This window comes from Ammodytes marinus, assembly GCF_949987685.1.
Source record: "Ammodytes marinus genome assembly, chromosome: 22".
Lineage (NCBI taxonomy): Eukaryota > Metazoa > Chordata > Actinopteri > Uranoscopiformes > Ammodytidae > Ammodytes > Ammodytes marinus.
This window is the reverse complement of record NC_137226.1, coordinates 8,825,732-8,848,744: the sequence shown is the minus strand read 5'-3', so window position 1 is coordinate 8,848,744 and position 23,013 is coordinate 8,825,732. Positions and strand designations below refer to the sequence as shown.

Below are 23,013 nucleotides of genomic sequence, written 5' to 3'. Positions count from 1 at the left end.
TTCATCATACATTAACAATTTAATTCATTTGCTGCTGGTCTGCTGGGGAAAACGATTTTCTACAAGATTCAACATGACAGGACAAACCCATGGACCTATAAAGGACAAACCCAGGGCAGCGATGCTCCAGCAGAGGGGGAGGAGTTAAATTACATTGACGTATTGACGTCCTGTGCGTGAGGAACTGAGGAACCAGGAAATAAATGTAAACAAAGAAGAGGAAGACTCAAATGTTTTGCGGCGTTAGTCGACTGTTCTTGCCTCGAGTCTGTGGTTTCTCCGGTTCATTAGTAATAATGCGCGAAGGGTTTATATCCCGCTAAGTTGCAGGGGCACAGTCAGACAGACAGAGACAGGCTGGACACTGGTAGGAGGAGTTTTTTTTTAGGAAGAGTCGGGTGCGGCAGCCGCTAATGACAGCTAGCTAGAGATGGGGATTTCCTGTATTATTTTAAAATTGTTTACAGGATGAAACGCCCTCGCGACTATGGCTTAGAAACACCGTCCTGACGTTAGGTTTTTATCACAAGAATAAAGCATCGTCTTGTCCCACCCCCGACCCCCCTCTTGCCATTCACTCGGTTGTTTTCTTCCGCATGTTTTCACTTATTGGTCGTCAGATTTAGCCATGTTAGCCATCAGATCATCAGAGGAGGAGTCCGTGGAGATGGAGGAGATGGACACCTCAGATCCCAACTGGTGCTGGTTTTACCTGGCCGAGTGTGGAGTGTGGCACATGTTTGAGGTAGTTCACAGGACATGACAACTTTACCAAAAACTATCCAGCAGCAGCCCCCCCCCCCCCCCCCCCCCCTCCCCCTCCACCTATTTGTGTACAATTGATGAAGCTTTTTAATGTCACTCAGTGCAATGTCTCTGAGGGTTTGGCTGACTTGAAAAATTTGCAGTCAGTGACATAGCCTACTTCAAAATTACTGGGTCAATCCATTTGTTTTCACAATTTTAAAATGTATCACACTTTAACATCATCATCGCCGATCAGCATTGACGTTGTTATTGTTTGTCTTAAGTTGTGAATTTTGATTGAGCTGGAATAAAATAATGACATAGGCCTACCAAACTACTAAACTAAATACAGTAAACATTTAATGGTTCACTTCTCGGTTATCAAATGTGACAATTTACTGCTTTTCTTGACCTTACTCCAATCTATATTTGATATTTTGTAGGGTTGGCCTGGAGCTGTTTGATGTCGTCCCTCATCCACATGATTAATATATGTTTAACAATCAACACTTTTTGAAATTTGTCATGAAATCTTATCAAGCTTTTTGTTGGTCTGTATTGTACACATAACATCTACTGCATGTCTGTCTGTCCAGGAAGATGGATCCTGTTCTCTGTTGCTCCTGCTGAAGTTTCTTCGATTTGTTCCTCATTTAAAGGCTCATTTTGGGGAGTTTTGTCCGGATCTGAATTCAGGATCTATTGACATTGGATGCTGTACAGATTAGTAAAGCCCACTGAAGCGAATAGTTATTTGTGATACTGGATGAGCTATATACTTAGAAGTCACTTGACTTGTCATCTTGTGCTCTTGGGCATTTTTTAAGACCATTTTTAGATTAATCGATACTGAAAGTCTTGCAAGTCTAAACATTAGATTAGGACCACAACTAAAAATGATTAACTTCATTGATGATTTTTTTGTTGTTTTTTCATTCAGTGTTAGAAAAGCTTTTTGGTGAGCATAATGTGACATTTTTCTCTTCTGTTTTTTTGTCCAACCAACAGACCAAAGCCACTTTTTGGCAAGACAACTAATCTATTATCTAACTTGCTGTCTTAATCGCTTTAGCGCTCCATCAGAGTTAATTTCTCGTTCTCAATTTCCCCTATCAGATTGATCCCAGTGCGGCCTGCTCTGTGACCAGCGCTCAGATTGAGCAGTGCTACAACAGAAACCAGCGCGGTGTCATGGAATTCTACACAGCCAAGTACACCTACCGACTGGACTTCTCCGGTAAAGTAACACTGAATCCAGCTAGTATTAAAGAGTACTCAAAGATTCTTCTGATGATGTTAATTCAAGAGTTAATCCTGTGTGAGAAATAGTACACAAGCTTGAGTTCATGTTCCCCCTAATCTTTAATTATTTCCCCACCAGCCATGCGACAGATAAATGTAACGACAGGGAAGCAGCGGCCAATCAAACGCTCTCTACACTCTGCAACTGGCTTCAGGTAAGACTTGGTGACCCCTCAAAATTATCCCAAAATGCAATGCACAGATATCTTAAAAGAGATTTTTTTCTTTATTGCATTCTTCTAAATTTGGCCTATTGACACATGCAGGATGCAGTCTGATACTGACCCCCCTCTTCTCACTCTCTCTCCCTCTATCTGTCAGGTTTATTTGTGATAATCTGGCCTTGCCGGTTCCGTGTCATTGGGAGAGAATCAACACAGATGAGAACTATCAAGTGAGTAAAAGAACACATTTCTGCAGAATGTGATTATGCACTCAATAAAGTGGTTTCAATAAATAAATAAATGAGGTTCATAGACTGTGAATAAAAATAATAAATGGTAGGACACGTAATTATACGTAATATACACGTAATAATTCGCACACCTTTTAAAATTCACAAAGGTTTGGTTTCATCAATGCACATCATATCATCAAGTGTGTATAGATGAAAAGCCATGCAAAATTCAGAGTGATCATTCGAATACAAAACTTTAAAAAAAAGGTTCATTCCTAATTTAGTTACTTGAACTAGTAAAAAAAACAGCTTTAATAATGTGTTTGCTGGTTGATTAGACATGCCAACCATAGATAGTATATAAAATGGATGTAGCATCCGGGCTGACCTCAGTTATTCCAACTGCATCCAATCGTCCTGGCTTATGCGCATCGCCATCTTATCAGATTTTTACTCCGCCTCATTTCCTCTTACTGAAAAAGGGCATTGATGTGACGTTGGGTGGAGGGAGATAAGCCCATCCAGCTGACGTATATCTCCGAAAAAAATTCACCCACCTCAGTGTTGTCATGGAGATATGAACTAAACATACAGACTAGAATGTTCTTTTGTACCAGGCCTTAAATAGGTTCAATAATGCTGTGTAAACGGCTGTGGTCAGTGCTTGATGCCAACCAAGCTTTGTCACTGTAAATCACAGTTACTTTTACTGCATTGTTTTGCAGCTCGTCCAACTCGGAAGAGACACCTATGAGTTTAAAGAAGTGGCCAGACTGTATGATAGGACCATGGATCATCCAATCAAATCCATCCAGAGGATTCAGAACCTGGACTTATGGGAATTCTTCTGCAGGTACTGACAATTGTTGCATTGTAGTCAGGGTGCTGCACAAAGTGCTCTTTTGCGTTAGCAGAGTTTTTAAAATTTTTATTGCATTCATTATTTCACAGTTAGGCATTATGTGAGAAAACAATGGTACTCTACAGACCTTCCTTCTGTTAACTTAAATCAACAGAATGAAACCTAATAGAGTGCATCTTCACTTTTATTGAAAATTAGGTTGATTTTGATGCAACACATGAAACCACGCTGACTTTTTTCATTAAGTCCGTCCCATGTAGATTCGAGCACCTTTTCCTAGTTTGAAAAATACACTTTGTAACAAAGTGATGATCAGTGCTCTGTGTTGTGTTGTCATTCCTTGGTTCTCCCCTAAGGAAGAAAAGACAGTTGCGAAAAGTCAAGCGCACATTGGATATTGAGGAGCGAATGCTGTTTCACGGCACAGGACACAGCAACATACAAGCTATATGTACATTTAACTTTGACTGGCGGCTGACAGGAAGCCATGGCGATGTCTATGGCAAAGGTAGACCCTTCTGTGTTGTGAATGTAACATCATGAAACAATTCGCCGCACCTTTTTTTTGTCTGATTTTAACACTTGGTTCACCTTACTTTTCTGCAGGGAGCTACTTCGCCCGGGACGCCAAATACTCCAGTAAATTCTGTCACACCACGGGGAAGCACAACACCACCCTGCAGAGACACGGACTGGCCCCGCCAATATTTGCTACTGAGCCGCCCTACAAGACCATGTTCCTGGCCAGGGTGCTGGTTGGAGAACACACGGTCGGTCATCCCATGTACTGCAGGCCACCCTCCAAGGACGCCAGCTTCACCAACTTTTATGACAGTTGTGTGGACGATATGGCCAATCCAAAGATTTATGTCATTTTTGACAGCAATCAGATTTACCCAGAGTATCTGATCGAGTTCTACTGAAGCCCAAACAAGAAGATACTGTATGTCACATGATTTTTTTTTTCTTCCTATAGAGGCTGGATCTCTTTACAAATATTTGGAATACAGAATCAGATGACAGGATGAAACAGGAAAAAAGACGCTTTTTGTTTCAGCCTGATCCAGTGCCTATCTGGAGCATGAGTCATCTTAAAGTGCCTTTTGGGGAAATTTGGAAGATTTAAAAAGACAATTAATGCTCTATGTACAGTCTGTGTACTCCACAGTGTATCTTATGACATGCCCTTGTGACTGGAGTGTTTCTGTGGTGTAAAATCAAAAAAAGAAATGAAATGAAAAAAAAGATGAATTAACGGACTGATGAATATCAGTCTTTGTGGCAATTTTGTACTGAAAGCAGAATCTCTGTGTGCTTGTTCGATATCTGTGCACAGCCGTGTAAAATAAGAGTGGCACTTGCAGCCTGTAGGTTATGTACAGTATGTCCCGCCATTGGCCACAGCCCTTCCTTCACTTCCACAGTGCCACGCATGAGCTTACTTACAAGTCATGTCTACATGATTCCAAACAACAAGAACCAAATACATGTTCCTGCTCAATCATTCTGCACCATCAGTATTAGCAAAATCTGTGTATACCTGGTACAATGTTTTACGTAGGCATGGATTGTTTTCATTCTGTATTTATTTAAAAATAACAATTCTACCTCTATTTCTTTTTTCTTTTTACCATGCATCAATGTACTTTGCCCCCCTTTCCATGAAAGGCTTTGTAAGTGTGTCACAATGACATAAAGTTGTGATGATGTGTCCAGCTGTGGTCCTCAAGCAATATGTTTCTGTGTGTCCTTTCTGACTGTTGACTTCAATATTTAAAAAAAAAAAAAGACTATAGCAACTGAGGTCGGAATTTTTGTAAAAGGCTCATTCCAAACAAGGACAAGATGCGTTCTACATTACATTTTACTCAAATTCTTCCTGAATTTGATATCACCACCTGCAAACATCTCAGCAGGTGACCTTTGCACCTGGTGTGAATCTAGGCCTATCATTGGGAAAAAAAACTCTAAAACAAAACAAAGTGAATGTAGCCTTCAAAATTTAATTTATTCAACACAAAATGTAATATTGCTTTGCTGTGCGTGTCTGTGAACAAGGGTTATAATATGTTTGCCACAAGGTGGTGCAACAGTAAAAGAATGAATCCTTATTCATTTTCCTCATAGTAAATGCAGATGAGTGCAGGAAGAACTGATGTCTTCAGTCTCAACACTGCAGCTGTGTGTGAATGTAGGAGTGTATGAAGCTATACCTGTGTGTGTCTAACAACAAATAAACTTTTCAAAATAGGCCTACCAATTTTTTTTCTTATAGAAAAGATTTCGGATAAAGAAATGAGAACTGATTGTGGGCTGGTGCAGGTGTCTGTGAAAGCCGGCCTCCCTCAGAGGTGTGGCTATGAATTACACTTCATTCACATTAGCCTGAAGTTACTTTAATTGAAACCTGTCACCAGAGGAACCCGGACAGAAGAAGAGTGAGGTGTAGAACATATTTATTTAACTTTTGTTGTGATATCTATTTAATTAAAATTTTGTTAAGAGAATGTTGGGATATGAAGATATTGAATTCATGGACACGTCAGACACCCCATGGAACTGGTGTTATCTGGCAGACTGTGGAAGGTGGCACAGATTTGAGGTAAACTCTTTTTAACTTCTCTTATTTTAGATCATAGTCAAAGATGAAGGCCATAAAGGGCAGAATGTCCAATGTAACTTTCTTTCCATCTTACAGGATGACCCCCATAACCCCCTCAGGAGTGAAGATTTGGAAAAATACTACCGAATAAACTCAAAGGCGGTTTTAAATTTGTCTTCCTCCAAATGTCATAGCACATTCGATTTCTCAGGTACATGACAGTTCTTTCCTGTTCACTTGAAGTCCTCATTTGCCTGTAAAGATCTCGGTTGACTTTACTTGTGTGTTCACATATACAGCAATGTTACAGACTGACGTCAAGACAGGGAGGCAAAGAAGAATTCATCGGGGTCTCTACTCTGAGAGAAGGTGAAATGTGACTAAAAACACGATCAAATTATCCAGTAGTTTAAATCTATGCATACTGCAGTCTACAGTTTGGTTTCCTGCTAAATGAAAGTGAAACTCTCAGCACAATGCAAACTTGTTAACTCTTTCCTCCCACAGCTGCTCCTGTTTCACTGTTACACCTGTCTTCTGGGAAAAGTTTGATCCCACATGTCCATACCAGGTGAATTAAAAGACTGCACTGTGTATATGCTTGTTTCAACTGAAACCTTTATTATAACTAACATGTGTTTTTGATATATTACAGATGATCCCTCTGAGTGAGCTCAGCCCTGAGTATAAGACTGTGGATGGTTATGTGAAGAAAGATGGGCTGTTGGACAGATCCATTGTGTCAATCAGCAGGATACAGAACTTGGACTTGTGGGACATTTATTGTCTGTAAGTGGGTCTTTGAGTTTGAGCTCTCCCCTATGTCCTACATTATTCCCCTTCTTTGTGATCAAAATGTTTCCTTTCTGTGTTTGTGACTAAGAAAAAAGAAACAGATGATGAGAATTCATGGTGTCCAAGATATCCAAGAGCAACGACTCTTTCATGGGACCGAAATCAGAAATGTTGACAGCATTTGCAAGTATAACTTCGACTTACGATTAGCTGGGCAACATGGCCACATTTTTGGCAAAGGTAAGTTAATGTTACAGTAATAACTTAATTTATATACGAAATATAAATTATTTTAATGTAGACTGTTCCCCAAAAGTCTGCCCTGTTGATCTGAGTTTTTTGTTTTTTATTTATTTTAGGAATATATTTTGCAAAGCATGCATCATATGCAGACACTTACAGCACATCAGGCACTGATCCGTTGCCTCTGTATGGCAGGAAAACACAAGTTCAAGGTGAATACACTAAAATAATAATCCTGGCTCGAGTGATGATCGGGAAATCAAATGTTGGACAAAAACATTTCACAAAACCTGATGATAAAAGTTCTGAAAACTCTCACTATAGTTGTGTGAACGACATCAAAACCCCCACCATTTTTGTTATTTTCGATTCAAATCAAATATATCCAGAGTATTTGATTCAGTACAAGTGAAAAAGGTGTTTTGATTTCAGACATTGACAAAATATGTTTTCATAAAAAGTTATTTGTTTACACAATAAATGGTGTAAACCACTATAGATCACTATTGTTTTTATTTTATTGTTTGTTTTTTAATTTTTAATTATATTGAAGGGTGAGAGCTATCAATCCATTATTTTGGGAATGTTCAGGCACTTGCTTTTCCCAACTATTCAATAGATAAATAATTGTGATGATGGGCTATTCTTGTATACTAGACAGGTTTGAGTGTACTGTCTAAGACAGACAGAAGGTAATGGGGATCTTAATAAACTAAACTCAAGAGAGGATCTATCCAACATATCTACCTCAAATTGTCTGGGTGAAGGTTTCTTCGGCATATCGATGGCTTTGGGGGTGTTTTATGGTATTCTTCAAGCTACACTCATTACACGGGTTAAACATTCAATGCATTCTTACAGCTTAAATGAAGTCACATTTGTTTACAATATTTATGATCACATTATACTGATTTCTTCATGAATAAAAGTCCTGGCAGGTCCAAACCATCAAAGGCTACGTGTGTTTGATTCAAGTTTCGACTTTTAGTAATCTGTTTTACCTAATTCAACCAGGGGAGACTGAATGAATCAGAGATTTAAAGAATGAACAAAAATAATTTAGTGATCATGCTCCTCATAAGGTAGAATTCAGAGTAGTAGGCCGAAAGTTTTTGGCAATTGGACACCATCATAGGCTGATGGAGGAAAACGCCCACAGTCAACTGATCTAGTATCGGGCGGAACCACAAGAGCCTTAGGGCAATATTACTGCATTAAGAGAGTGTTTGAACAGTGTCATGAGAGAGAGAGAGAGAGAGAGAGAGAGAGAGAGAGAGAGAGACATTATAATGAGGTTGATACTGGAATGAGTCTTCCTAATCGAACTTTACCTAACTAACCCTACAAGCTTCATGCCTCTGGATAGAAGGCCTACAATAACTGTGGCTTTGTCACTGTCTCAAACAAACCATATTTATTACACATGACGAGGAGAGATAAAAACATGTCCCCATTCTTAGAGAAAAATGTTATATCCTCACACATGAGTCTATGTATTTGTTTAATGGTGAGATAATACATTTTAACATTCCATATGCTGTGGTCATGACGTGAGTGGCTCCGATTGCAGTGTAGGCTGTAGGTATACAGATAATGTTTAGAGCAAATCCACTACCACTAAACTATCACCAAGCATTTTGGACAGGAACAAGGACATCTTATTTTATCTCACACACTGACCAGAATAAAAAAACGCGTTGCACCACTCTCTCCTGTCCTGTGTAACCTAGTATCGACACACCCTGTTTAGACAGTGACGTTGGAACAGGTAGTTTCCTGTCATAACAGGTGCAAAATCCTCACCTGCAATTACATCGCTGTAGTGTGTTTTAACGCTATTCCTGCTGCCCAGTTAGTGGAATAAACAATAATTGTCAGAAATGTATACATCAGTATTATTTTTTTAGAAGCTTATTGTGTTCCCTTAGTTCTGTTTCCTGTTTTGTTTTGTTTTGTTTTGTTTATTTACCTCCTCCACTTTGAGTACATCCTCCCAGTGGGCTTTTATTGTAAAATATGGAGCTGTACCTGAGGGAAACCCTCAGCAGAGGGCACTGTTGACATATGAGACACTTAGAAAACAGAGGTTGAACTTTTGGCACGTCACCATTGGCTGCTCCACAGTCTAGCAGCGACTTTTTTTTGCCATTATGCAGCACTGCCATCAGTCCTTCTCCCTGGTTTATCATTATTATAAGTTACCCTATGGACACAGAGAGGGATTGGGTTATACTCAGTGGTGGACAATTAATAAGTAGACAATTTATTTACTAGAGCTATCACTTATGTAGCCTACTTCAGAAGGCCTATTATTTCACAGGGGAATGTCTTTTTACTCCACTCTAATAATAGACTGTTTAAGATAATACTGATTCCCAAATATAAGGCAGCCATAGAGATTTGGGACACCGGAACAAATATAAATAAAAACGTTGGCCTAAATAAATTCACCACATGCCAGCAATACGTCCATGATCTACACACTAACGTATATTTGTGATGGCCCATTTTTATAGGGGGAGAGTGTAATAATCATAACCAACACCAAAAAAGTGGCGAGCAGAAGCGGCCCCTCCCAAAGTGGATCGGCCCAAACTACGTTTGAATAGGCTACTACTTTCAAGTTCGTTATCAAGCAATGGCTAAGTGAAATGGACCAGTGCCTGTCGAAGACAACAATGGAGAAAACAGAAGATACCTACATGTGGGAAAAAAAGAAGAGGAAACTAGAAATCCCGCGGAGATTTGGAAAGTACGGGCCGCCCCCGCGCGAATCGGGGAAGGAAAAAAATCACGGCCGACCCCCGCGGTCCCAGAGGCTTTACCGTAGACCGACGCGAGCCGCGCGCGTCCGACAAACGACGAGTCGGTCGGAGTCGGGGGGAAAGGGGCGTGGCCCGGCAAACATTGCGTCGGCGAATGACGGTTTTGGCATTCGTGGCGCCCCCTGTGGGTTAACCTCGACGAGCTTAGAGGGACACGCTACCGCATGTCTTCCGCACGTATCCTGCGAGTTTCACGACGATAGGACCTACAGTCAATGAGTTACGGCCAACGTGTTATTAAGGCCCGCCCCTGCGTAAACGTTTTAGTCAAGGGCGGCCATTTTTTCCAAGCTACCCTACTAATATTTTTCGGAGACGTGCGTCATAGTCCCCCGGGACTTCGTGAGACATTTGGCGTTGATAGAGTAACACTTAAAAAAGTTGTGGATAAAACCCTGTTTTTCAGTTTATGCTAATTAGCCGAAAGTATTTCCAGGTTGACTGTTATGGTCCGAGAGGCTTTTTTGTAGAGCGCCCTAAAATACACCAGTGTGAGAAATTTCAAGTCAATCAGACTTACGGTGTGCGGGGCGTGGCCTCTCAAACTTTCTTCAGTCTGGGATTAAGAACAGCGCCCCCTAGCGGAAATTAAAAAAAAATTCCTCGGAGCGAAATTGTAGAGCACCATGAGCTGTACATGTGTAATCAATTTCAAGTCAATTGGAGTCGGGTGACTTTTGTGGCGCCCCCTATGGGTTAATCGCGATAAGCTTCGAGGGACATGCTACCACATGACTTCTGCACACACCCAGCAAGTTTGATGATTGATTGATTGATTTAATTTTATTCCAGACACAGAGGATGATGATAGGACCTATGGTTAAGGAGTTATGGCCAATTTGTGGATAGGCCCCGCCCCTGTGGCGCCCCCTACGGGTTAATCGCGATAAGCTTCAAGGGACATGCTACCACATGACTTCTGCACATACCCAGCAAGTTTGATGATGATAGGACCTATGGTTAAGGAGTTATGGCCAACGTGTTATTAAGCCCCGCCCATTTGTGGCGCCCCCTATGGGTTAATCTCGATAAGTTTAGAAGGACATGCTACCACATGACTTCTGCACATACCCAGCAAGTTTGATGATGATAGGACCTATGGTTAAGGAGTTAGGGCCAACGTGTTATTATGCCCCGCCCATTTGTGGCGCCCCCTATGGGTTAATCGCGATAAGCTTCGATGGGACATGCTACCACATGACTTCTGCACATACCCAGCAAGTTTGATGATGATAGGACCTACGGTTAAGGAGTTATGGCCAACGTGTTATTAAGCCCCGCCCCTGCGTAAACTTTTTGGTCAATGGCGGCCATGTTTTTCAAGTTGTCCAACTAATCTTTTACGGGTATGTTTATTGTAGTCCCCCGGGGCTTCACGAGAAATTTGGTGTCGATACAGTCAAATTGCAGAAAGTTGTGGATAACACGCTGTTTTTCAGTTTATGCTAATTAGCGGGAAATATTCCCAGAAGAATTTTTATGGTCCCAGAGGCTTTTTTGTAGAGCACCCTAACATACACCTGTGTGAGAAATTTCAAGTCAATCGGAGTTACGGCGTGCGGGGCGTGGCCTCTCAAAGTTCGTTCAGTCGGGACTTCATTACAGCGCCCCCTAGCGGAAATTCAAAAAACTGTATAATAGCACACCCCGCGGGGTGGGGACGCACGTTGTGCGAAATTTTTGCATGTCTGCGTGTAACGGTGTGGGAGGAGAAGCAGCTAGAAAATGTGAGGCAGAATAAGAAGTCAGAAGTCAGAAGTCAGAAGAATAAGTATGGTGGAGAGTAATAATTACGGATCCCCAGTTACACTGGGGACCCGTACTTAATTAGGTGATGAGAAAACCATAGAGAGAAAAGTTGAGAGGCTGGTGCAGCGAAATAGGCAAAGCTAATAGGCTACATATGTTTTTGTATGCCAAAGCCAGTGATAGCAGCAATTAAGTAGCCTAGCTAATTTTCACCTGGCTAGTAGTAGCAGCTTCCCAGCTACAATGTTACGGATTTGGACTGCTTTGTGCATTGGCTATGGAACAGTATCATCGACATGGGTCCCAGAGAAAAGTGCACTCATGCTACGTCTTCTTACATCTTAAGGTAGGCCTAGTGTCTTTCTAAAGTTCCATCTTTATTGGAGCTTTTTTGACCATATGTGTGTATGTGCTTGAACGTTATAAGAAGGATATACTTTTTTGGTGCACCTGTTGGTCAAAAATACCTTTAACAAAAATGTGTGAGCATATCAATCCTGCTATTCTAAGATGGTGCCATGGTGCATGGTCAATTTGAACGTATTATGATGTCAATCACTCAATCAATCAATCAATCAATCAATCAATCAATCAATCAATCAATCAATCAATCAACCAATCAATCAATCAATCAATCAATCAATCAATCAATCAGACTTTATTTGTAAAGCACTTATAAAGTCTCCCCCCCCTCACCCCCACACACACACTCACTCATTCACTCAACACACAAACACACAATACCTCCCCCCATCCACCCACCCACACCTCAAGCAGTCACTTAGTGATAACATTTAGACATTCTTAAAAAACAGGAACTGAGCTGGACTGAACAGTCCATATTAGTCATGAAGTGAATTGCTTCAGTGTGTAAGTGTGCCGCATGCTGCTGGTGCATTAATCTCACATGAACTTGATATTTGCAATTATAAAGCAAGCACCCCCACACCTTCTGAACTTTGGCCGGTCAGGGCCAAAAGGCCAGGGCCACATTTTTGTCCCAGTCCGCCCCTGGCACTAGCCATGTGCTTCCACTACTCCCACATGCTTTCCTTGCGGGCATTAGTGTCGAGCGGTGGGAGGAAATCTTTCATCTCGTCAGCTGAACTTCCCTTCCTATTGTGTAGTTTAAGTGCTTTACTTTAATGTGTAGGCCCAGGTGCTGCTGCCGCTGTCAGAGGTCATGGCTGCCGGATATGGAACACTCAAACACACACGTCTCCATCATGTGGGAATAAATTACATTTTCTAAATGATTAAGGCAGCTTTCTGTTAATTTGCTGTTAGGTGTAAAGCAGAGGAAGCATACAGCGTGTCCACACTGAAGAGAACCTTACTCAGCTGTACGACAGCTCCACTAGTTCCTGGAACAGAATATTTTACAGACTATTTCCCCCCTTGGCTCTTCAAATGTTTTTTTTGTTCATCCCCACAGGCAGGAAAAACACGAGGTCATCAAAATGCTTCCTCATTCAGTGTCAAGCTAGTTTGTCTTGGAGAACTTACTGAAATATGGATAGTGTGTAAGCCAGGTCCAGGACAGAATATATTGACCTATTTCGCCAGAAAATATGTAGTTAGTTATTGAATTGCATTCCTAAAAATGTTACATAAAAATTATACATTTTTATAGTTTAAGTTTTATCATTGCCTTTATGAAGAACTTTGTCTTTTTCGATTTTTTACTGCCAACATGTTCACGCGAAGATAATTGGATAAAACCTAGAAAATTATTACTGAAAATGATTTCAATGCTGCGTAAAGTAGGCATACACATGTATAGGCCTACTTTACAGGGAATCTATAACACTACCATTCTCCCAAGTGATCTGTACTCAAGTGGACTGACTTATTTTTTTATGAACCAACATATCACACTCCAATTTTATTCAGAGCAACTAGGTGGCGCAGAAATCACAGTCTCTCTCCTATTTTCAAATTCTTATTTATTAATTTTAATTGGCTCAGCATTTCAATGTGTACGCTTCTGTTGAATAGTCCAGTATCCTTTTTTCCCCAGTATCTTTTGCGACGTTGTCAGTCAAATATTTGAGATGGTTTATTGGTCCAGTGATTACGATGGGCAGATTCAGTAAAGAGTCTAGTAGATGATTCTTTAAAAAATATGGTTATTTTTACACATAATACATTGGATACGCCCTCGCATATTTATGCTAACTACTGTGGCATAGTTTTGAAACTGGGGCTGCCAGCTCTTGCATGTCAACAAGTGAGTCTTCTTAAATATTTACTGCGTGAAGTGCTGGCATGTGATTGGAACGGCTTTGATGTCCGCTTGATCCGTGGATATCAACATGTTCAGGTTGTGAGAAGACCAGACAGACAGACAGACAGACAGACAGAGAAAAGTGGCACGTCTTTTTTTCTTTCTCCAGTGAAATTCAAGACTACGTTATTGCAGTAACAGAAATGTCTTCCTTTACTAAATTATTTAAAACACTCAACATTACATTTGTGAATCTCAATGAAATGGAGCAAAACTTTGGCAAGTAGTTCAGGAAGCCAAATCCATCACTCATGGCACATGACATGTAATTCCACCTCAGAATATGACGGATTATTACCTCTGTTTGTCTCTCACAGAGATGCCAGCTGTTAACCACAATAGATATTCATGCTCTGCAGTGACTGTAGACTGATACATCCCTAACAGTGGAGTTGGACCTCTCCGGGGTCTACTTGTACCCCGACATACGTAACGTCGCTCTTTATGATAACATACTCACAAACAGTTCTTTGTCTGTGAATGACTTTTTGGCAAAAGTAAGAAATATACATGAATTGTTCATGCACAGGCATAGCCCATATATCATATAAATGATTGCTTTGACGACAATTCTTTACATTTATTTCCCCTGCAAACTCGCACAGCACACACAGGCAGCCTGTGGGACCCCGAACAACGAGGAAGTGAAGCCAATGTCAACAGAATATAGGGTTTAGGCGGTCAGCAGCTCTTTTTCACTTATGACATGCTTTCCTGTTCATCTGTGAAGTAATATCATCTATGACTGAGCACCTGCTTCTCTTAACCAAGCCAATTCGCTGCTTGTGCAGACATGTGATTTCATGAGTTGATGTTGGCTGCTCGCAGGGCCTACAGAGATGCTTGTGGGCAATGTGTTGGTGTCCACTGGCTTCTGATTTGTAATGGTATGCTGCTACATCTACCTAGGGGGCAGAATTAGCATCGGTAGCCAACTAATTGTCATACATGTTGTAGAGGCTGACTGATGTGTATTTTCTTTTGGATTTTGTGGCACATGGATTATGATGGTTTCATGCATGCTTGAATTAAAGTTGTGAAATATGCTTATGTTGAGTGTTTAGGAATTGCTTTTGTGGCACATTTTCCCTTTTGTATGTTGCCTATTTTCCTGTTATTAGTTTACTGCAAACTTAAGTATTTAGTATTTAGTTTAGTAGGTAATCTTCATTGCTTTGAACACAAAAAAACTCACTCATATTTTCCTAATATGAATTGTTCAACTGGCTTTTGGTGGGAGGCAGGGAGGTTATGCTCTTTCATGCTGTGACAGGATTCAAAGCTCAAAGTCACATTTATGCATATAATTCGTTTACTGTACATATGTGGGGTGGCTTTCCTTTCACATAAGGGAATCACACTGCCAAGATCAAATATCATGTTTTTTATTATGGAAAAAGGATCACTTCTTTTTACAAAAACACAACACATGTCCAGCTACACATTTTCTATAATTTAACCAAACGTCACAATCGTCGAAAACATCTAACTTCATTTTAAGAAGCTCTCTCTGTGCCACAAACCCCACTCTGTGACAGGAATCCCAACCTGATTACCGTAAGCAGAGGAGGAAAAACAATTCTTATAAAAAAAACCTTACTACTTTAGCCTTTTGCAGGAAACAGAGAGGGTGGGCTACTGTGACAGTAACGGCACAGTGTTGGCTTTTTCACATAAAATAAACATATTAATAAATTAAGTTTGAATGACCACAAAGAGTGAAACATCTTCATTTGACACAAGGAAAAACAACATATCAAGTGACAACAGTTCTTGCTTGGCACAGGAGGCGTTAAGACTCAGTTCAAGCTTTGGCACAGTTGACGAGTATTTTGATTTGATCATCCGTTTAAATTTTTACAGTAACAAGCGTTTGGATATGCAAACTTTATGCTTTAACCTATTTATTTATTTTAGCTGGAGTAATTTACTTAAGAGCACTGTATTACAGGCTGCTACCCGGCGATATCACAGCACAAGCATGCTTTTAATGTTATGCATTTCCTTTGTTAAGAGTCAAAGTTGAGGGCGAGAGCACCTTGAGTGTAATTAATCAGGATATGAATTTTTAAATATTTTAAAAAGTGTACTAAACAGTTTCTCAGACTCAAGATAAACTGTTTAAAAGGAATACATTGATGCATAAAAAACAAATGTTTTATTCTGCCCATTCTTCTTTCTTGTCAAATCCTGGTGCCTACATTACCCAAAATGCAACTCCACCGCCAACAGTTGGAGATTTAGTTGTGTTATTGTATGCAGATAATGTAGCCTTGAGCCGCTAGCCTCAAGCAGAGAAAAGCAGCGGGTAACTTCAGTCTGGAAAGCTCATGTCTTTCTAACACCACAACCCAGATTTTTTCTTCAGGTCCAACCAACACCAACTCAAGTAAAATCAGTGCAGACTCCCTCTAGGGCCACAGAAGGCTTTGTATAACTTTTTTTTCTGTTAACAGACCTTGATGTGTAAAATCCGAGTTCCCCTTTTAAGACAAACCAGCAGGAATCATGAAAGAGAATGAGTCATTTGCCAGTGTTGTCAGTGCTGACAACTTTAAAACCCAATTCTGCGGAAAATTATTATTCAAATACTTTTGCTACATTCTCATTCAAATTAAGTGCTTTAAAATCATACCATTTATTCTCAAAATTTCTCATTTTGAACTCTTGACTTCAGCGCATAATGTTGTTACTGAGCATCATTTTATACAATGTTTAAATAATAAACATTACACATTGACATTAGTCGTTTGAGCCCCCTTGCAGCACTAGTGGCGACATAGTACACATTCCAAGCCTCAAACAGTCTTCCCTAAGCATCACAGGGCCAAAGCTTTTAGCCTCCAGCTCTTTCATATTCTGTCCTGCTTCACTTCTGGAGGGACACGACCACATTGTGTAAGAAGAAGGGCCGGCAACTCCCTCACTTCAAAAGGTTGCTTCCGTGCATCCCGAGCCCCTGCCTAATCTTAAATCCCTGCCTCTCCATAATGTTCCACAGCTTGCGTAGATTGGACTGGGTGATGGTGTCGTCAGGCTTGAGCTGCAGTGCGCGCAGGTAGTTGGCCTCAGCTTCCGGAAGTTTCCCATTCAGGTGGAGGATGGCACCGAGGTTCATAAGCGCAGCCGGGTACTGGGTGGGAGGACAGAGAAACAGTTAGGACAGGGTTCAAAAGTGTGTTTTGAAAAGGAGACAGGAGTGGTGTATTATACCATCAAACAGTGAGTTGTGTGATCTTAGGGTGTCGACTTGCAGGATTTTACAGGATTACTGTACTCGTGGCAACTGTGTCCACCTTGGACATATCTATTTGGACAAACTATTCTTAACTCGCTCTTCTAAGTTTTATATTTGAGACAAAGTTACGTGAGTCATACACACATTTTAGGAAGCTTGCCAAGCTTTTTTTTAAGGATGGTGGATTAAGGCAAGGGCTATTGTGAAATTTGCTAAATGCTAGAGGATGAAATATGCATTAAATTAACCTTAAAGGCCTACTTCACCGGTTTGAATATGAAGGTGTATTGAATTCTGAGATCCTATGTAGTATAAATGTGCGAAAAAAATTGAAATCGGTTTATCCTAGCCTGAGAAAAGGCAGAAAGAGTTTTTTTTAACCCTATATTTCTCTTTCTCGTGACATCACAGAAAGAGAAATATAGGGTTAAAAAAAACGTACTTTGTAAATATTACTGTGATGTCACAGTAAAAGACATCACAGTAATATTTACAAAGTAAGTTTTTTTTAACCCTATATTTCTCTTTCTGTGATGTCACGAGAAAGAGAAATATAGGGTTAAAAAAAACACTCTTTCTGCCTTTTCTCAGGCTAGGATGAACCGATTTCAATTTTTTTCGCACATTTATACTACATAGGATCTCAGAATTCAATACACCTTCATATTCAAACCGGTGAAGTAGGCCTTTAATGCAGTCTCACAGCACAGTAGCGGGCATGGACCAAAGACAAAAGAGTGTCCTACTACGACAGTGCCACAGTGAGCAACAGATTGTTTGTGGGCGCGTGTTGAGCATTTTTGAACAAACGCTTTTAGAGGTGTTTTCTTTGGATTTTTTTTTTTAATAGAAATTTCATCTGTCGAAATTTCATAGTGAAACCATCTGGCCCTGAATAGTCTACCAGTCGTAGTAATCGGCACAATCCAGGACTCTCAGCGAGCCATAAGTAAGAAACACACCGAAAAATCTTTTCCTAAAAGTGGTCGGCACCTCATCCCCCAGACCTGGCCCTGTTCCCAGGCCTGCATCCTCACTGCATGACATATGGAAAGCAACTTGGCAAATACTGTAGTTCAATGACTCTCTTTCTCTCAACACAACCATTCGTCTCTAGTCTTAGGTCACTGATATTGTTTACGTTTTTCAGTGTCTGGAATGGGAGCTTGTTATTCTCACCTACTGTGTCACATCATGAATGTTAACAGAGTTGGAAGATTTCCAGTGGCTGCCTGGAAGATGCTTGAAAATTTAATTATTGAAGACAATTTTACAGAGAGAGCAGTACTGCCACCCATTTTTCACATATCACAACATGTGAATGCACCAATCATTTACGTTTCAAAGGGCTCCCAAACCCCTGTTCTGTCTTTTGTCAATCTGACATATTAAGCCAGATAAATGATGGCCCCTTTGTCTTTCTAAACAAGTATGTGATATGAAAGACAAAGACTGGACTAAATCATTACAAATGGAGGCATGTTTTGAAGTGTTCTGTAAACAGGAAGACAGCCAGAAACTTTTGACAATAACACATTTTTTTCTAAGGTTAGGTGGTCCTACTGTAATACAATCACAGTGATGAAACAGATTTAAACTCTTGACCTTCATCCAGTTGCATCTACAACATTTTTAAGATAGCTTCTGCCTCTGATCTTCAGCTGATGCCATGATTGAACCATTTATAAAATTGGTTCAAGAGTTATAAACCTTAAAAGATCCCCATGGCACATAACTGCTGGATACAATATGTCCTGTGCAGCATGAAATGGTACCTTATTAGAACAATGCCATTTTATTAAAACAATGCCACTTTGTTTGGCTGTTCCTTACACGGATACAACAGTCGCTCTTTAAATTAAAATTCGAAATCAAAAGGACTGCGTTGTATTTGAGATGAACCTCTTTCTGTGTGGCATAAAACTCTACTTGCAGTTTTCTCTGGAGGCACACATTCATTAACTTTCCTAGCACAAAGAGCAAGCACTGAGTCTTTCATGACCTTAAAGCTACTGGATTAAGTTGAAATTTGAGAGACTGTCGTTCGCTAAGCAGACGTGTGCAGGGGAAAATGTCAAAGACAAGAGGCGCTTTACTCGTGACAGTTGACAAGAGAAGCCCTCAGCATGTCTGATTGTGCACATGAAGGCTTCCAGACCGAATTAGAATTACTGTGACTTTCAGGTAGCTTACTTTTTGAAACAGAATAAAATACAAACACATGGCTGTGTTAATTAAAATGGACAAACAGAATGCTACCCTTTAGGCGGACTTTATCTAAATGTAAAGCAGTGATTGCCAGCAAGTGCTTGTTCCCTGTGGGGTAGCTCTGCAGTTACAAGGGGGTTTGTGGAAATATTAAAGAGAAGCTCAGTTAATTCGTATATTTTGTCGCAATTTTGTGTCTCCAACTTGTCGCACACTGTCGCAGCCCAGTGAGATAAGCTAGAGCAGTCCACGCTCCCTTTTTCCTTTTGAAGTGATTCATAACGGGCAGAAACAGGATATAATAGTTTAACCACATCTGCTGACATCGAGAGACATGATATCCCAGAAGGCTCTGTCTGTTTTTCGATTATGATCAAATATTTACTCTGAAGCTGAATGTGTGAATTTGAATATCAGGCGACTCAACCACTGGACTCTTCTCTTTGCGTTTTTTCTTGTGTCTCTTTTTTGTGGTTGCATCGAGGCTCTAGGTTCAGCGCCGTGAACAGAACAGAGTTTTCCATTTTATATTTTCAGCTGCATCGCTGTTTGCCAGGAACAACAGTGCTATAACATGATGGCAGAATGATGGGTAATGTGTGGTATGTTGTAAATTGAATTTACAGTGCAGGCGTGTGTGTGCATTTCCATGATAAGTGCTAACAGGCCCACCAGTCCAGGTACTTACATCTGGTCTGAGGCTGGCTGCACGCTCATACTGCCTCTCTGCTGCCTCATTAAGACTGGCCTGTCTGAAGGAAAGAAGAGTCAAAATTAGCCACAACACAGTTAATATTAATATTATTGTACTAATAAAGATGAAAAATGTATTAATTCATCATTGCACAGCCATGTTAATCACTGTTAATTATCGACATTCATTTCAAGTGTAAATTTGAGTAGTGACTTTACTTGTACTTTTCATGGGAGTAATTATTAATTTCATTAGATTAATTTATGGAAATTATCATACATCAATCTAGGCCTCTTATAGGGTCCCGAACTCAAGGTTTTGGGAACAATAAGTTTTAACTAAATATTTTTAGTGCATACTTAAGTAAATATTAATTGACTAATGTTTAAATTCCAAGGATCATATGTCTTTGGGCACTTTTGGGATTAATTTCTAATAAAATAACAAATTCATGGCAAAGATGTTCTCAGCAAGCTAAAAAACATGGCTTTATTGGTATTCAGAATAGGCCTGTCGCGATATGCAATAAATCAATTAATTGCGCGATAAATTAAAATGAGCGATAATTTTTTGCCGTATGCAATAAATTACATTTGCAGCTTGTTTGTTTTCCTCGTGTCTCTCAATTTCAAAGACACTGGACGACAAGAGTTTTCACTCCGGTGTCTCGGCCCTCTCGCTTTGTGTGTGAGAAAGAGAGACAGACACAGAGCAGAGGAGAGAGAAGGGAGAGTCCGCGAGTAATTAGTCAAATGATCAACTGCGCGGATAACGTCAGCTAGGCTACTTTCACCGCAGTGTCTCGCTGTATTCACCTCTTTAACATGTTGGCGACTTTGCCGCTATATTTGCCGACGTTTCGCCATAGCGATAAGCTGTTAAAGACCAGCGGCAAATCTAGCAACTTTTTCTTAACTGCGCTCACGTGAGCAGAGTAGCAACGGCTGGCGTATTGTCTTCACTGCTGACAGCCCTCACTCATACGGCCAGTCTAGCTTCCCCCCGCCACCTGCAGCAGCAGCAGCAGACAGACAGCACCGTGCCGGCAAGAGCTGCCAGTTGACGTTTGTACACGCAAATAGTTGTATAGGTCCATATTCAATAGGCCACTGCTTATCTATAATAAAGCTAACCTTATAGTTATAGGCCTATGGCAACAAAGAACATGTGTAAAGTGAGCTTGTACATAGGCCTATGTGAATAGGCCTAGTCAATTTGGGTTAATTTAACTACCTGGTCAGCATTGCATTTTTTAATTATTTTTCCCTCTTTCAGAATATTATGCAAATTAGCTGAATATGTCATCTAAATACTATAGTTACTTTTGGGCCAATAACTTTTTTCCTTAGAGAGTCAGCAGAGGTAGAGGAGGAAACATCAGAGGGCTCGGAAGAGGAAGGGGTTGTGGTGAAAATTGGTTAAAAAAAAATCCCTTTTCCTAAAGGAATGTCTGAAGGAATTCACATGGTGATGCAAAATCAAAAACACAATGATTTGTAAAATATGTTGTCAGTGTGGTCCAAAACATGCTGGAAATACAATATCAGTAGGCCATATATATTTAACATTGGGAAAATGTGAATAGATGCGTTCAAGGTCCATTTAATGTGCCCCTTAACATTTTGAGTTAGGGGCGCCAGTGCAACTAGTAAAACAAGTTTGTCTGGTGCCCTGGTATTGATCTTTGAAAGGGTGGACTTGCATTATTATGCCAGTAGCCTATCATTATATTAGTTGAAAACGGCAATATTATCGCTTATCGCAATAATTTTTGGGGCAATTAATCGCCCAGTAAAATTTGTTATCGTGACAGGCCTAATTCAGAACCTACGCAAACTAGTGCATGATGTAACGTAAAAGCCAACAGGTGGTACAGATCATTCTTCAGATGAGGCTACTGTTGAAATATGTTTAAATAAGCTTAGGAAATACTTTAAGTTTCTGATAAAATCATTTGGTAATAGAGTAATAATTATTTTGCGTCCAGTTAATCATTTTGTGGCGGTGTAATAACTGCAATAATAATGGCAATGACTTACTCGAAGATGAGGACTCACTCACTTTCCATTACGCCATAGTTATTATTTATCAGGGTATGATGAAGAAAGATGGGTGTTTTGATGATGCCAAAAACACTTCACCCCTTTGTTTATAAAATGGCAGCAGTCAATCGGCTACAGTTTTATCCAAAGAGTGCATGAACCAGACTTGGCCGTGCCAAAGTTAATAAAGTCAAGGAAACCAACCTTTCCGATATGGGTAATAATATTTATAAGACTGTGACTCAGGTCAAAAAAGGCCATGAGTATGCATGTAACACATAATCAGAATTCAAAACTGACTATCGTAGTCATCATCTTATACCACGCTTCCTTGGTCATTGTTTAGTCTGGTCAAGTGCTCGAGAGTGAATAAAGAATACAGATAAAATGAATGGGAAGTCGGGCTGTAAGGAGAGTAACACTCTGTAGAAGAAAAGGTAACTATGTTTTCTTTATTCTACAACCCAGACCAATTAAAAAGAAGTTTACCAACCAAATGAATAATTGTTTTGCTACAATGAGGTGTACTACTGAGTACGCAAACATTTTGAGGAAAAGCTTTCATCAAACTGGATATTGGGTCATTATTATAATTCTGGTTATGGTCAGATAATATTTGCTGTAAAAAATCTAATCAAATAAGCTAAGATTTGCAGCTCACCTTGATAACCAGTGGAGAAGCTTAAGTGGAAATCCGACAGGTGTGTGTCACATTCATTAAAGCCTGATCCTAATCTTTTTGGATTTATGTAGCGGTCTGTCTCATCTGAAAATAACCATTTCAACCACAATATGGTGGAATGATCTGTCTTTTCGATTTACTCTAAGGCTTCCAAAAGCAAACGCCAGCAAAACCCTGAGACTTTTAACTTTTCTTTTTTTATACTTATCCCCAGTGGTGTTGCATTTAGATGGATGCTAGAGAGCAGTAATGCCTTTTCCTGATATGTAGAGCAAAAAGGAACGAAGGCACGTCACTTGAGTATTTCCTTGAGCTGCTGGAAGCGGAGGACATTGCAGTC

At 40.2% G+C, this 23,013-nt stretch overlaps 3 protein-coding genes across 3 annotated transcripts in view; 2 read left to right on the top strand and 1 right to left on the bottom strand.

Annotated features, from left to right (window-relative positions):
• The first annotated feature begins 217 nt into the window (after positions 1-217).
• On the top strand, positions 218-5,023 carry LOC307268703 (protein mono-ADP-ribosyltransferase PARP11-like). Its single transcript, XM_080051439.1, has 7 exons — positions 218-745; positions 1,864-1,984; positions 2,129-2,204; positions 2,371-2,443; positions 3,172-3,299; positions 3,665-3,816; positions 3,915-5,023. Exons 1-7 carry the CDS (start codon positions 629-631, stop codon positions 4,229-4,231), a joined length of 984 nt encoding a protein of 327 aa, XP_079907565.1. The 5' UTR covers positions 218-628; the 3' UTR covers positions 4,232-5,023.
• Positions 5,024-5,814: 791 nt separating this feature from the next.
• parp11 (poly(ADP-ribose) polymerase family member 11) lies at positions 5,815-7,496 on the top strand (the record flags this gene model as incomplete). Its single annotated transcript, XM_080050894.1, has 7 exons — positions 5,815-5,910; positions 6,007-6,121; positions 6,210-6,279; positions 6,418-6,481; positions 6,566-6,699; positions 6,794-6,945; positions 7,065-7,496. 7 exons carry the CDS (start codon positions 5,815-5,817, stop codon positions 7,358-7,360), a joined length of 927 nt encoding a protein of 308 aa, XP_079907020.1. The 3' UTR covers positions 7,361-7,496.
• A 7,745-nt stretch (positions 7,497-15,241) lies between these two features.
• The window catches only part of tmtc2a (transmembrane O-mannosyltransferase targeting cadherins 2a), a 54,698-nt gene continuing 46,926 nt past the window's right edge, over positions 15,242-23,013 (bottom strand). The window contains exons 11-12 of the mRNA XM_080051205.1: positions 19,944-20,007; positions 15,242-16,942 (exon numbers count right to left, since the gene is read on the bottom strand). Of these exons, the coding sequence (XP_079907331.1) occupies positions 16,733-16,942; positions 19,944-20,007 (274 nt within the window). The 3' untranslated portion in view covers positions 15,242-16,732. The remainder of the gene's footprint in view (positions 16,943-19,943; positions 20,008-23,013) is intronic.